This window comes from Solanum dulcamara, chromosome 4 (genome assembly GCF_947179165.1).
Source record: "Solanum dulcamara chromosome 4, daSolDulc1.2, whole genome shotgun sequence".
Classification (NCBI taxonomy): domain Eukaryota; kingdom Viridiplantae; phylum Streptophyta; class Magnoliopsida; order Solanales; family Solanaceae; genus Solanum; species Solanum dulcamara.
In genome coordinates, this window is record NC_077240.1 from 40002232 (window position 1) to 40014947 (window position 12716).

Consider the following 12716-nt stretch of genomic DNA (forward strand, 5'->3'; position numbering starts at 1 on the left):
CTCTAGTTTAATCTTTGATAGGGGCTTAGGACAAGCTCCTAGCTCACCTGAATCAAGTAAATTCAGGTAAAGAATGAGAATGAAAGTCATGTCCTCAATAAAATGAGGACTCACCAACTTCAAATATCTAAAGAAACTTTAGCCACAAATAGGATGGTCGTAAGTGTCGTTCGTCCCTACATTATAAAACAATATAGGCAAAATATGTGTTAGTACATAGAAGGTACTAAGCATTTGAGTTATGCATGAATAAATAAATGAACGTGAACAATATGCAATAAGATGCATAATCAATCATAATAAACATGAGTAAGGCTTAAAAATATTTAACAACATAGGAAAACTCTTGGTCATATACTCTGCCATGATACTCAACTCAACCCAAGTGTGCTATATGTGGATCCACTAGCTAGGCCATAAAGACAACCTACGTGGAAAATATAGTTTGGGACTTTAGGTTATTACTAGGATCCCTTGGATACTAACTGTGTTACTTAACCGAACCCCACCTAGAAGCCCTCTTGTTGCTTGGTAAATATCCCAACGGAAACTCATAAAAACATGATCATAACATAATAGGAAAAGATAGTAACTACCTATCAATACATTTTTATAAAACATAGTAGGAGTAGCTCATTAACTGTAGTGATTCATAAGAATCCATAACTTCGGTGAGAATTGTACTTATCACCATCTTTAATATGAGTGTGTGAGAATTGGAATTATCACACCATAAAAACTTTCTTTGGTCATAACTTGATCATCATCATAATCTCAAGTTTAAATCATTAAAACTTTCCTTGAAAATTATTGAACTCATAATCAACTCATGAAAATCAACTTGAACCTTAAAATCATAATTGAGATAGCTTTATGCATGGATATTCATAATTCAACTTAAAATCATGCAATTCATGTGAAAACATGCTTAGAACAATCATTGATAACAATTTAAAATGAAATTGAAACAACCCAATGCAATTCATCAAATCTAGGATTCATACACCAATTGAAAATTGAAGAAAACTTGAGAAAACTTTGGGACTCCATGGGTAAAAGGGGCTCATGGATCAATCCCTACATACCTTGATTGAATTCACTAAGAATTGAAGAAGAAACCTTAAAGAAATATGAAACCCTATCTTGAAACTTGGAGAAGAATCCTTGAGAGAATTGAGTTTCTTGCCTTAGAGAATTTTAGAAGAATAATTTAGAATGAGGGAAATTTCAAAGGATTGGGTAGAAATAGGCTTGAACTTGGCCATAATTGTGTCTAGGTTCATTGAATCAAACTTAGAAAATGACACAAATACCCTTCATTAAAACAATAAATTCGGACCTACAAAACGACTCTACTAGTCCTAGAAAAGATGACGAGTCATCAAGACGACTCATCTTGCAGGCCTAAGAAATGGGCTTAAAATTAAGCCTCTGAAGTTTTGGTAGGAATTTTTTCTACGATTCATTTTCATGATGAAGAATCATCGTTTGGACTCGTCCTACAGGTGTCAAAACCTGTAAACTTTAAGGGTCTCTGAACTTTTGGTACGAATTGTTTCTATGACTCGTAACAATTTCTATGAATCATCCTGTCAAGTTTTAGACACGACCTTAAAGAACTTCTGAAACATGGCCTTTGAAGTTGGGTTACGGGTCAGTGTTACAACTTGTTGAATTAACTACGAGTCGAATTGTTGACTCGTTGGACCTCTTATGAGCTTTGGTCTTGATCAACCCCTAAAACTCCCTCTACAACTCATCTCGTAGGGTGAGTCATAATATTGATTCATGTAACATCCCCTAAAAATGTTGTATACGATGTTTCAATTCTCGCCTAAAACTGATACAACCTCTGTATTTTGGGCATACCTTTTTATAAGATTGTCCAAATTGGGTGATTCAACTTTCTGAGTAACCACAAGATCATTACCTACAACTTTTGTGGATACTATAATTTAATTTTCATAGGTTAAGTAGGTCAAATAAGTTAATTATTGTAAGATACTGTGATGTGATGAAATGGAGTATTTGTAGAAGAAAATTCATATCTCACTTTAGGATTTTCCAAATTGTTTGATTCTTGAACTATATGAACTAGACTTCTATATCTACAATTCTTATGAAGACACCAAATCCTAATAATGAATTTATCTTGTTCAAAAGTAGCTCCGAAAAGGAGTATTCTGTCAAAGATAACTCATTTCACCTACCATGGAAAGATCTAGATACATTTGACATCACTCATGACATAAATTATCCTCCAATTAACATCATCCATGACATCATAATTTTCCATTAAATTTTCAGATTTTTCTTTATAATTATTTTATTTATTGTTAAGTTCCTCTTTCCCACCTATAAACACCCACCTTATTTCCTCATTTTATTCATCAAGCTTTCTCAAGCAAGTCTTCTCTCTATACACTTCTTTACACATTCTCAAATATAGTTTTAGTTCTTAGTAGTGAAGAAATACTATTCCGGTGATTCATATACTCCGGGTAGTAAAACGTTCTGGCAAGGAGAAAAGCTAGGACTCAAGAGTGTTCATTAAGTCTTTCGGTTCCGACTAAAGCTTCGGATTCCAGGTATGTAAGACTTCAATGAGAGTATTTCTTCCACTCTCATGTCTAAATTATTTTGATTATATGATAAATTATGTTTATTTTCTTTAAACTTTACTCTAAGTTATGTGGGTTTTTATCCATGGGTTCTTCCACCCATGTAGTCCAAAAACTCTTTCAATTAAGTCTCTTGATTTCAAGTAATATTTTCTTATGGTAATTCTTATTTTTACTTAATAGTATGAATCATGGTTAAACTAATGATTATTGCTCTATTTTGATGCAACATAATTTTATATGTATGAATTGATGGTTTACAAGTAATTCCTCTATTTATCTATTTAAAGGTTCTTGAAATTCATGGTGAGTTGTTTAAAACATGATTTTTAATTAATGGATTTTAAAGTATTTATGTATATTTATTTACATACATATTTGCAAGTTAAAGTGATTTGAACCCACCTAGTTTTACTATATTTTTATTAAAGTTTGACTTAAAAACTTTGACTCCAAATGAATGTTTATGAAAGCAATATCTATGATCAAAAGGGGATCTTATGAAATGAAAGACTGATGAAATGATATGAATGGTGGATTCTTTATGCAATAAGGACAATTCTTGCATATTTGAATTATCAAATATTTTAATGAGCTATTCTATCGAATATGATGTTTGAATTCTCAAGTTATATGCTATGAATATTTTGAAGTATTAAACTATTCTGTGGAATTGACTTAGCACCGAATAGGGCATTGAGGTGGAATTCGGTAAGGGAATCCTAGTAGCAACCCCTTGTCTCATTAACTATGTGCCAACATAGGAGCCCTTGTAGGCTTAGGCTAATAGATCCATAAATAGCTCTTAAAGTTAAAGTTAAAGAAATGAATGAAGTTGACGGAGTTCTACCTTGCAAGTAGTCTCCCCAACCAACGTAGGGGTTTATGTTGGATTCCATTTAATAGCTCGCATGGTCTTAAATATCGGTTATGGTTATTTTCCACAAAATGAATGTTTTAAAGGATATCTATATGATTTATTATGCATGCATTACATTATGTTCCATATTACATAAATGTTATAATGTTTTCTCAATGTTCATGCATCCTTACATACTTAGTACATTCAAAGTACTAACGCATACTCTTTTGCCTACATGATATCACCATGTAGGGACCAGTGCTCCTCTTCGTTCTCCTCCACGTGGCTAGTTGAGATTTCGTTGAAGACTACTTTTGGTGAGTTCCCATATTTTGGGAACAATACTCCTTTATCTTTCTAGCTTATGATATGTTAAGATATTTTACTATGACATTTCTTCTATTATGATTGAGGGTGAGCTAGGGACTTGTCTTAGCCCCGTTAAATCTAATAGTTAGAGGTATTGTTGGATAGATGTAAGTTGAAGATTTACTATTATGATTTCCGCTTGTTTATTTATCATCATTACCTATGAAAGGCTAAAAGAATTCTAAGAGGCTTGTTTGAGGTACTTTCGGGTCCTCATTCGCCATATCACGTGTAGGCCCTAGGCTTGGATCGTGACAATTCCAGTCTATTTTTGAAGATTTCTCTTTGGTTCCAACTTTTTGACTTTCGAGTCTTACATTTCAATTGCTATTATTAGTAGATTCCTTATAAATCCTGAAAGAGTACACTGAAAATCAGTTAAGAGTGTGTTTGTATGGACTTATTTTAAGCGGCTTATAAGTTGAAAACTGCTTATAAGTTAAAAAAAATAAGTAGGTGCAGTCCAACTTAATTTTTTTGACTTATAAGCTATTTTTAACTTATAAGCTGCTAAAAATAAGTCAATCAAAACAAACTCAATTATTTATTGGGGCTTATTTTAAGCACAAAATGACTTTAAGTTGGCCAGCAAAATACTCAAAAAAGCTAAAAACAGCTTATAAGAAGCTTATAAGTTAATCCAAACGGGCTTTAAGTGGATACGCATATATCTAAGAGAAACCCGATGAGACTGCTTATGTTTTAAAGGATCTGATCCAATTTTAGAGGGTTATACAAATGTTGATATGGAAGGTGACCTTAATAACAAAAAATATACTACTGGATATTTATTTACATTTTCAAGGGGAGCTGTATCATGGCAATCAAAGTTGTAGAAATGTGTCGCACTCTCTACACCTAAAGTAGAGTATATTGCAGCTATTGAAGCTTTCAAAGAGATGGTATGATTGAAATGATTTCTTCAAGAACTTAGATTGCATCAGAAGGAGTATGTCATCTATTGTGACAGTAAAGTGCAATAGACTTTAGCAAAAACACCATGTATCATACAAGAAAAAAACATATCGGCCTAAGATATCACTCGATTCAAGAAAAAATAGAGGACGGATCTATGCAAGTCATGAAGATCCCTACCAGTGAGAATCATTCAAATATGTTGACCAATGTGGTATTGAAAGACAAGTTCAAATTGTGCAAAAATCTTGTCGACATGCACTCAAACTAGAAGCTCGGTGCTATCTCTTTCAAGTAAATGGGCATGGAGGGGGAGATTTATGGGGTTCAGCCCCAAGAAGTCAACAATTGTTTCAAGATTGAAAAAATGCTGAGTCAAAAAATGTGGATTTGGTAATTGAAAAATTTCAACAACCAAATCTCACCATTTTTCCAACCAAGAAACCTACCAAACATTGAATTTTTGTTTCTCATTGATGTCATTAATGACATTAAAGAGAACAAATTTTTTCCTATAAAAGGAGTTCATTAGCTCATTTGTTAATCACACCAAAAAACAAAAGGAGAGAAACATGGAGTAAGGCATCAAAGAGGGAAATAATCTGTGACAAATAAAGAGTATGAGCGATATTGTAGTGACGTGGAAAAATCAAAAAAGAGAGATATTTCTTTTGAATTTTTAGTGGTATTTAGAGTATTTACTGAGACGTACAAGTGCATAAATCCTTGCTATAGTGATCTCACTTGTTTCTCTCGGCCGTGGTTTTTTCCCTTATGTTAGAAGAGTTTTCATGTGAAAATCTTGGTCTCATTATTGCTCTTTTTATTCTTATTGATTAACTGATTATTTCATTCCATTTTTATTGCTTGTATTACCATAAATATTATTTATATGGCGAATTTATTCCCAATATATTTAACACTTTTCATCAGATTAAATCATAGGTATCATAAGTTGGCTTAACATATTACTATAACAATATATAGTTGGGCCCGTGTGCACGTGCTCTTCACCACTACTTGCAATACAATTGTAGAATACTTTGATTAAACATCAATTGTTTTTTTTTTGCTCATCCGTGATCACCATTCACCATAGCCAACCTATCCAATATAAAAGGACGAGAAACTAAAATCGCTCAACACAATGCAGAGTCACATATATATTATTTAAAATCCAACAATATAAAATTCATTTTCCACAAACTCTTGTTGTAAAGTCCAAAGGGAGAGATAATGGTGGTGGAGAGAGATATCGACCATCTTCCAAAGAATGCGGCAAACTACACCGCTTTGACGCCGTTATGGTTCTTGGAAAGGGCGGCTATGGTGTATCCCAACAGAAAATCTTTAATTCACGGCTCCGTTGACTACACATGGCTCCAGACTTATCGCCGTTGCCGTCAACTGGCTTCTGCTCTTACTAAACGTTCCATTACTTTTGGAAGCACGGTATGTTTTCAACAATAAAATAGATTGGACTTGTACACGCTCCAACAATTACTGTTAGCAAAAGCTTAAAAATATCTTTGCCTTAGTGTCTGCTTAACAGTTACGTATTAGTTCTAGTAAAGTGACAATTTTTTTTGTGGTGAGAGATTAAAGGTAGTGATTTTGTATGTTGTTCGGATTTTCTAAAAATATTTCTGCACCTGTGTGTCGGATCTGGATAACATGCACCCATCCATTCAACATGCACCCATCCATTCAGAGCAACATAGGCTAGATCTAATAATTAGGTGTACGGTCTATTAAATGATCACACACACTATCAGTTAGCACAGTATTTCTTCAACTAAACAAAATAACTTTCCTCTGTTTGATCACACCCCTGGTACAGGAGAGAGTATTATCCCAAATTGATATGCTTATGTCTTTACTTGTTCTATGTTTTCTTTGAATCTTTATTTGCTAGTTCTGAAATTTGAAATTATCTCTTCTGATGGTACTGTTGCCGAGCAGCTAACCTCAATAACACAGAATCCTCATGATTAAAAAATTCTCACTTAGCTACAGTCTGTTGAATGGCTTAGTGAGAGTTTGGCATTTCAATGAACTACTTCAACTTGAATGGCTTAGAGCAAGCTGTTTTATATCTTCACTCCATACTCTCTCTTCCACTCTTTATGGATCACTAAACTAAAACAAATTGACCATACAAGTTAGTTGAATTTTCTGGATATACGAGGGAAGAGAAAAGGAATACTTATTTGGCCTCCCTGAAGATCAGTAAGGATCCTTGGCTGTTGGAGATTATGCATACAATAACATAAACAATGTACTGATTCTACAAACTAAGCTCACATTGTCCAATTTCCTTGTGGAGCAAATGAGTGGGTGGAGACAGATTGGCCTTTAGTTTGGAAATCACAGAATGGTCTTTGATTTTTTGATGAATTGTCATATATCTTGTACGTTCACTACATGGTTTTGTGCTTTGGGTTTCTGTAAGTTCATTCTCTGTATAGAGGTTACCTTTCCCCATTCTTTTCTCTTGTTCTGGGGTTATCAGGATTCACAATCGATATTATGTCAATATCTATATGACCTTACTTGAAACTTCTCAGCCCCCATTATGAGGAAATTTAGGAAGGACAAATAAGAGTAGAGTTGTTAACTTAGGAAGGGCGAATAACAGTAGAGTTGTTAAGTATATTATATTATACAGGAATCAGCACTAATGAAGTTCTATAATTACAAAAGTTTCACGGATTAACCCTGCTAGGAAGCCCGTAAATTCCAAAAATTCTTTCAGATTATTTACATAATCTGTTTATCACTAAAAAGCTGATCAAGCTAAACCTATTGTTTTCAAAGAAGAGGGGTAGAATTGATTGAAAAATTATAGTTCGGAGCTAAATGATCAGGTTTTGAATTGCCTCTTGTCACGATGAACAGGCAGAAAATATTTGGATGTTGCATTGCCTGTCTCGATTTGTTTCTCCATATGAAGTTAATGGACACACAGAAACTCTCTATCAGTTCTTTATGGATGTACAATGTTATCCTCTTGAGAAATTTGCAGTTTTCTGGTATCCAGCTGGAACCTTATAAGCCCTTCCCTTTATTGGCTCATGTCAGGTTGCTGTGATTGCGCCAAATGTTCCTGCTATGTATGAAGCTCATTTTGGAATTCCAATGGCTGGAGCTGTTTTAAATGCTGTCAATGTTCGTTTAAATGCAGACACAATTGCTTTTCTTTTGGGCCATTGCTCCGCTGCAGTTTTCATGGTGGACCAAGAATTCTTTCCATTGGCTAAGGAAGCTTTAGAAATTTTAGAAAATAAGAGCGAAGGAAAATCAAATCGACCACTTATTGTAGTTATTGCTGATAAAAACTGTGATCCTGCCCCATTCCAATATGCTTTAGAGAAAGGGGCAGTTGAATATGAGAATTTCTTGGAAACTGGTGACCCAGACTTCCCATGGAAGCCACCACAGGATGAGTGGCAGAGTATTGCTCTGGGTTATACCTCTGGTACGACAGCTAGTCCTAAAGGAGTGGTGCTTCATCATCGTGGTGCATATCTTATGGCTCTAAGTAATGCCGTAGTTTGGAGTATGAAAGAGGGAGCTGTGTACCTTTGGACTCTACCAATGTTTCACTGCAATGGTTGGTGTTTCACTTGGACACTAGCAGCAATTTGTGGGACCAACATATGCCTTAGACAGGTGATCCCTTGGTCCTTTTCTTGCACATGGAGTTTTCAATGATGTATATATGTTACTTATAATAGCACACCCAATTTTCCTTGGTAATGATCATGAAAGGACATGTGTAGTTGATAATGATCGTGAACCTATAAGTATATGTACAAAGAATTAGGGTGATCCATCAAGAAAGGCTGGAAAACTGAAAGGATAGCATAGGTGGTGATATATCCTCACCCATGTATAAAGCGAGAAAATTATAGGTGATGATATAAAAGGAGATGTAGATTGTATCCTCTTTGAACAATATGAGGAGTTACATTCTTGCACTGCTTTTTTCCCCCTCGATGAAAGTTTCGAAGCAAAAATTCAACAAAAGATTATATTGTCTTCTGATCATACACAAAATACAAGTCACCAATCAAGAAGCAATGACATCCTACTTTTCCAACTATGAGGGCTAGAAACAATTATTCTGTGTTTCATCTTAAATGAGTTAAAGGAATAGAAGAATATTAAAGAGAAATATCAAATTTACTGTATTGGCATATACGTTTCACAAAGTAACACCTTGTATACTTCCTAGTTAAGATCCCAAAGATTATTGCATGAGTTGAGAGTCTGGAATTTTTTTAATATAGTTAGAGGAGGAGGGGCACATACCTATTTGTCAATATCGAAAATGGACTAAGAAAAGTAACTGGAAAAGATAACGGCTTTGAGGCAGGTCAAATAAATTGCTGCATTTCTCCCTGCTTCTTGTTTTTGGCTCTTGATAAGGTTGCCTTTTTTTTTTTTTGAGTGGTCCATATGCAGGTAACTGCAAAGTCTGTTTATTCTTCCATAGCTCACCTTGGTGTGACCCATTTCTCTGCTGCGCCTGTGGTGCTCAATACCATAGTTAATGCTCCAAAAGAGGAGACCATCCTTCCCCTGCCTCGGCTAGTACATGTAAGCACTGCTGGTGCTTCTCCTCCTCCTCCTGTTCTTGCTGCAATGACTCAACGTGGCTTCCGTGTCTTACACACTTATGGACTTTCTGAAACCTACGGCCCCTCCACTATATGCACATGGAAGCCTGAGTGGGATTTACTTCCCACAGATATTCAAGCGCGTCTCAATGCACGTCAAGGTGTCAGATATGTAAGCCTGGAGCATCTGGAGGTAGTTAATCCAACGGACATGAAACCTGTTCCAGCCGATGGGAAAACAATGGGAGAAATCATCTTCAGGGGTAATGTTGTGATGAAAGGCTACCTGAAGAACCCGAAAGCCAATGAAGCTGCTTTTGCGGGAGGCTGGTATCATTCCGGTGATCTTGCTGTAAAACATCCAGATGGATATATTGAAATAAAAGACAGATCAAAAGACATCATCATATCTGGTGGTGAAAATATTAGTAGTGTTGAGGTCGAGAATATACTATATCAACACCCAGCAATACTGGAGGTCTCCGTTGTTGCAAGGCCTGATGAGCAATGGGGAGAGTCACCTTGTGCATTTGTGACATTAAAGCCTGATGTAAAGGAAACGGATCAGCAACAGATTGCAGATGATATTATGAAATTTAGTCGATCAAAGATGCCTAAGTACTGTGTCCCGAAGTCTGTGTTTTTTGGACCACTGCCAAAGACAGCTACAGGGAAAATACAGAAGCACCTATTAAGGGCAAAGGCAAAGGAGATGGGATCGCTGAAGAAGAGTAGATTGTAAATGTAACACGATCGACTGGTTGCCTGATTTGTCTTTGTTATTTTAAGACGTGTGCTGCTTGAAGTGCTCAGTCTATGCATCTCTGTGTATTATGATCCTCCTTGTAGATAAATAAGGTTATGTTTCAAATTTTTGCTAGATAATTAAGGAAGAACACTATGTAAGTTTTTCTTATCATCAACTATTGGTGTTGATTGTATTTTCAATTAAATGGGAAATTTTATCTTTATATCAGGTTAAAATTCTGGTCTTTCCAGGCAGTAGTAATTTCATCTTGTCTTTGCAACGTAGATAATAGTTCAAAATCTTATAAGAAGCGGAATTGAAAAGAAAAACGGTGCAAGTCTAGAAGACAACCTAAAATCCCACAAGTGTAGCCAAGAAACTACTATAAGACTAAATTCAAAAATGAAGGATGGCAGCCGGTAACTGATATAAAGAGTAGAAAGTAGAGACGCCACTATGATCCAAAGGGGTTAGCTCACCTCAGCTAGTAACTGGATATTGTTACTACTAGTAGTAGGATTTGTACAGGGAAAGAGCAATTTGACGAGTCGCAATGCAATAAGATCATCAACCCACTTTGATATTTACCGTGTGGAGTAAGTCTTCAAAAATAAGTGCATGAAAGCAAATAATGTTATACTCCCTAGTTTCAATTTACTTGGTCTTTTTTGATTTGCCATGGAGAATAACAAAACAAAAAGACTTCTGGATTGTGTAATCTTAATTATAGATATGTCAAATGTATCAAAATATGCTTTAATTTTGTAGTCTTAAACATGTCATGTGTAAAATTAAAATTAAAAAAATAGTTAACAAGGGAAGGAGCGTCATTCTTTTTTAAATGGGCTAAAAATTAGAGTCCAACAAAGTGAAACGAAGGATGTATAAATGGAAAAGGGCCTAAAATGCACTCAAACTATTGAAAATGGTACAAAATGCCCCTCATCCATCTATTGGACCTAAAATGTCCTTGACATCCACCTTTAAGTCCAAAAATGACATTTTCTTTAACGAAAAGGGGCATCTTAGGCCCAATAGATGAATGAGGGACATTTTTGTACCATTTCCAATAGTTCTAGTGCATTTTAAGCCCTTTTCCATGATTAAAATTCTATTAAATAAATTTTGATTTATAATTAATTTTAAATAATTAAATTGTAACCAATAGATGGTCACCACGTGTTTAAAAAAATTATTTAATTAAAATTCTGTTAAATAAATTTTAATTTATAATTAATTTTAAATAATTAAATTGTAACCAATAGATGACCTCCACATACTTAAAAAAAATATTTAACTAAAATTCTGTTAAATTTTTTTTGATTTTATTTTAAATGATTAAATTGTAACCAATGGATGACCCTCACGTGTTTAAACAAATTATTCAAATTAATTAATTAAAATTCTGTTAAATAATTTTAATTTATAATTAATTTTAAATAATTAAATTATAACCAATATATGGCCGCCAAGTGTTTAAAAAAATTATTCAAATTATTTAAATAAAATTCTGTTAAAATAAATTTTGATTTATAATTAATTTTAAATAATTAAATTGTAACCAATAGATGGCCGCCACATTTTAAAAATTATTCAAATTATTTAATTAAAATTCTATTGAAATGGTCTAAAATGCCGTCCAACTATTGTAAATGGTACAAGAATGCCCCTCATCCATCTATTGGGCCTAAAGGTGAGGGGCATTTTTGTACCTTTTCCAATAGTTCAAGGGCATTTTAGGCCCCTTTTCGAAGTATAAACTATAAAGGGTAAATCACCTAAATGTACCATATTCAAAAACTATTTACCACATATAGCAACATAATAATTTTAACCATATATAGAAAAATGTTTGAATTAAATTAAGTGCGGTCTTTATTCTCCTATAAAACTCTCACCTGCAATTTTCTCTCCCCCTTTCTCTCCAAATTGGCTACACCATTATTCTCTCCAATCTTCTCACCCACGATTTTCTCTAAAATTAGGGCAATACTTACCTTCCTAGCCTCTCAACCACAACTTTCTACGACATGAATACTCTAATTTTGGAATTCAATGATGTGTATATTCGATGGTTATTGCAGAAGAATTGTGAATTTTTGGTGAATGCATATTTGAATTAATTGAAGAATTGTGATTTCTGAGTACAGATTTGTGATTACTTATTGAAGATACAGAGAATTTGAAGAAGGTTTGAATGGTTGAATGTTTAATTGTTTGAAGGTTTGAATTAAATTGCATGCCTAATTCATTAGCGGTACACATTTTTGTCCTATGATTTTTATTCAATTGTGTTTCAATATGAAAGTTTATTTATGTTTCTACGTTTTTCATAATTACTTCTTTAATTCATTATTTATACAAGTTTACTTCAGTGTATAGATCACTGATTGGGTTTTCGTTAGTTACATTTTTCATTCATGTCTAATTCTCATCAAATTCAACTTTATGTGTATGTAATATATTTTTAGTTCAAGTTTAATTTATTTTTGTGGTCTACAGATCACTGGCAATATTTTCGTTAGTTACACTTTTGATCGTGTCTAAATTCTCTTCTAATTCAATTTTATGAGTGTGTA

At 34.0% G+C, this 12716-nt stretch overlaps 1 protein-coding gene across 1 annotated transcript; it reads left to right on the plus strand.

Annotated features, from left to right (window-relative positions):
- The first annotated feature begins 5840 nt into the window (after positions 1–5840).
- LOC129887350 (acetate--CoA ligase CCL3-like) lies at positions 5841–10365 on the plus strand. The gene is made up of 3 exons (XM_055962414.1): positions 5841–6219; positions 7849–8439; positions 9235–10365. The coding sequence occupies exons 1-3, from the start codon at positions 6004–6006 to the stop codon at positions 10129–10131; spliced, it is 1704 nt and encodes a 567-aa protein (XP_055818389.1). The 5' UTR covers positions 5841–6003; the 3' UTR covers positions 10132–10365.
- Positions 10366–12716: the final 2351 nt, after the last annotated feature.

Excerpts from the sequence above, each read along its gene's own strand:
- LOC129887350 (XM_055962414.1), top strand. The coding sequence starts at position 6,004 with ATGGTGGTGGAGAGAGATATCGACCATCTTCCAAAGAATGCGGCAAAC. Across the intron at positions 6,220-7,848 it reads CCATTACTTTTGGAAGCACG|GTTGCTGTGATTGCGCCAAA; the intron begins GTATGTTTTCAA and ends GGCTCATGTCAG. Across the intron at positions 8,440-9,234 it reads CCAACATATGCCTTAGACAG|GTAACTGCAAAGTCTGTTTA; the intron begins GTGATCCCTTGG and ends GTCCATATGCAG.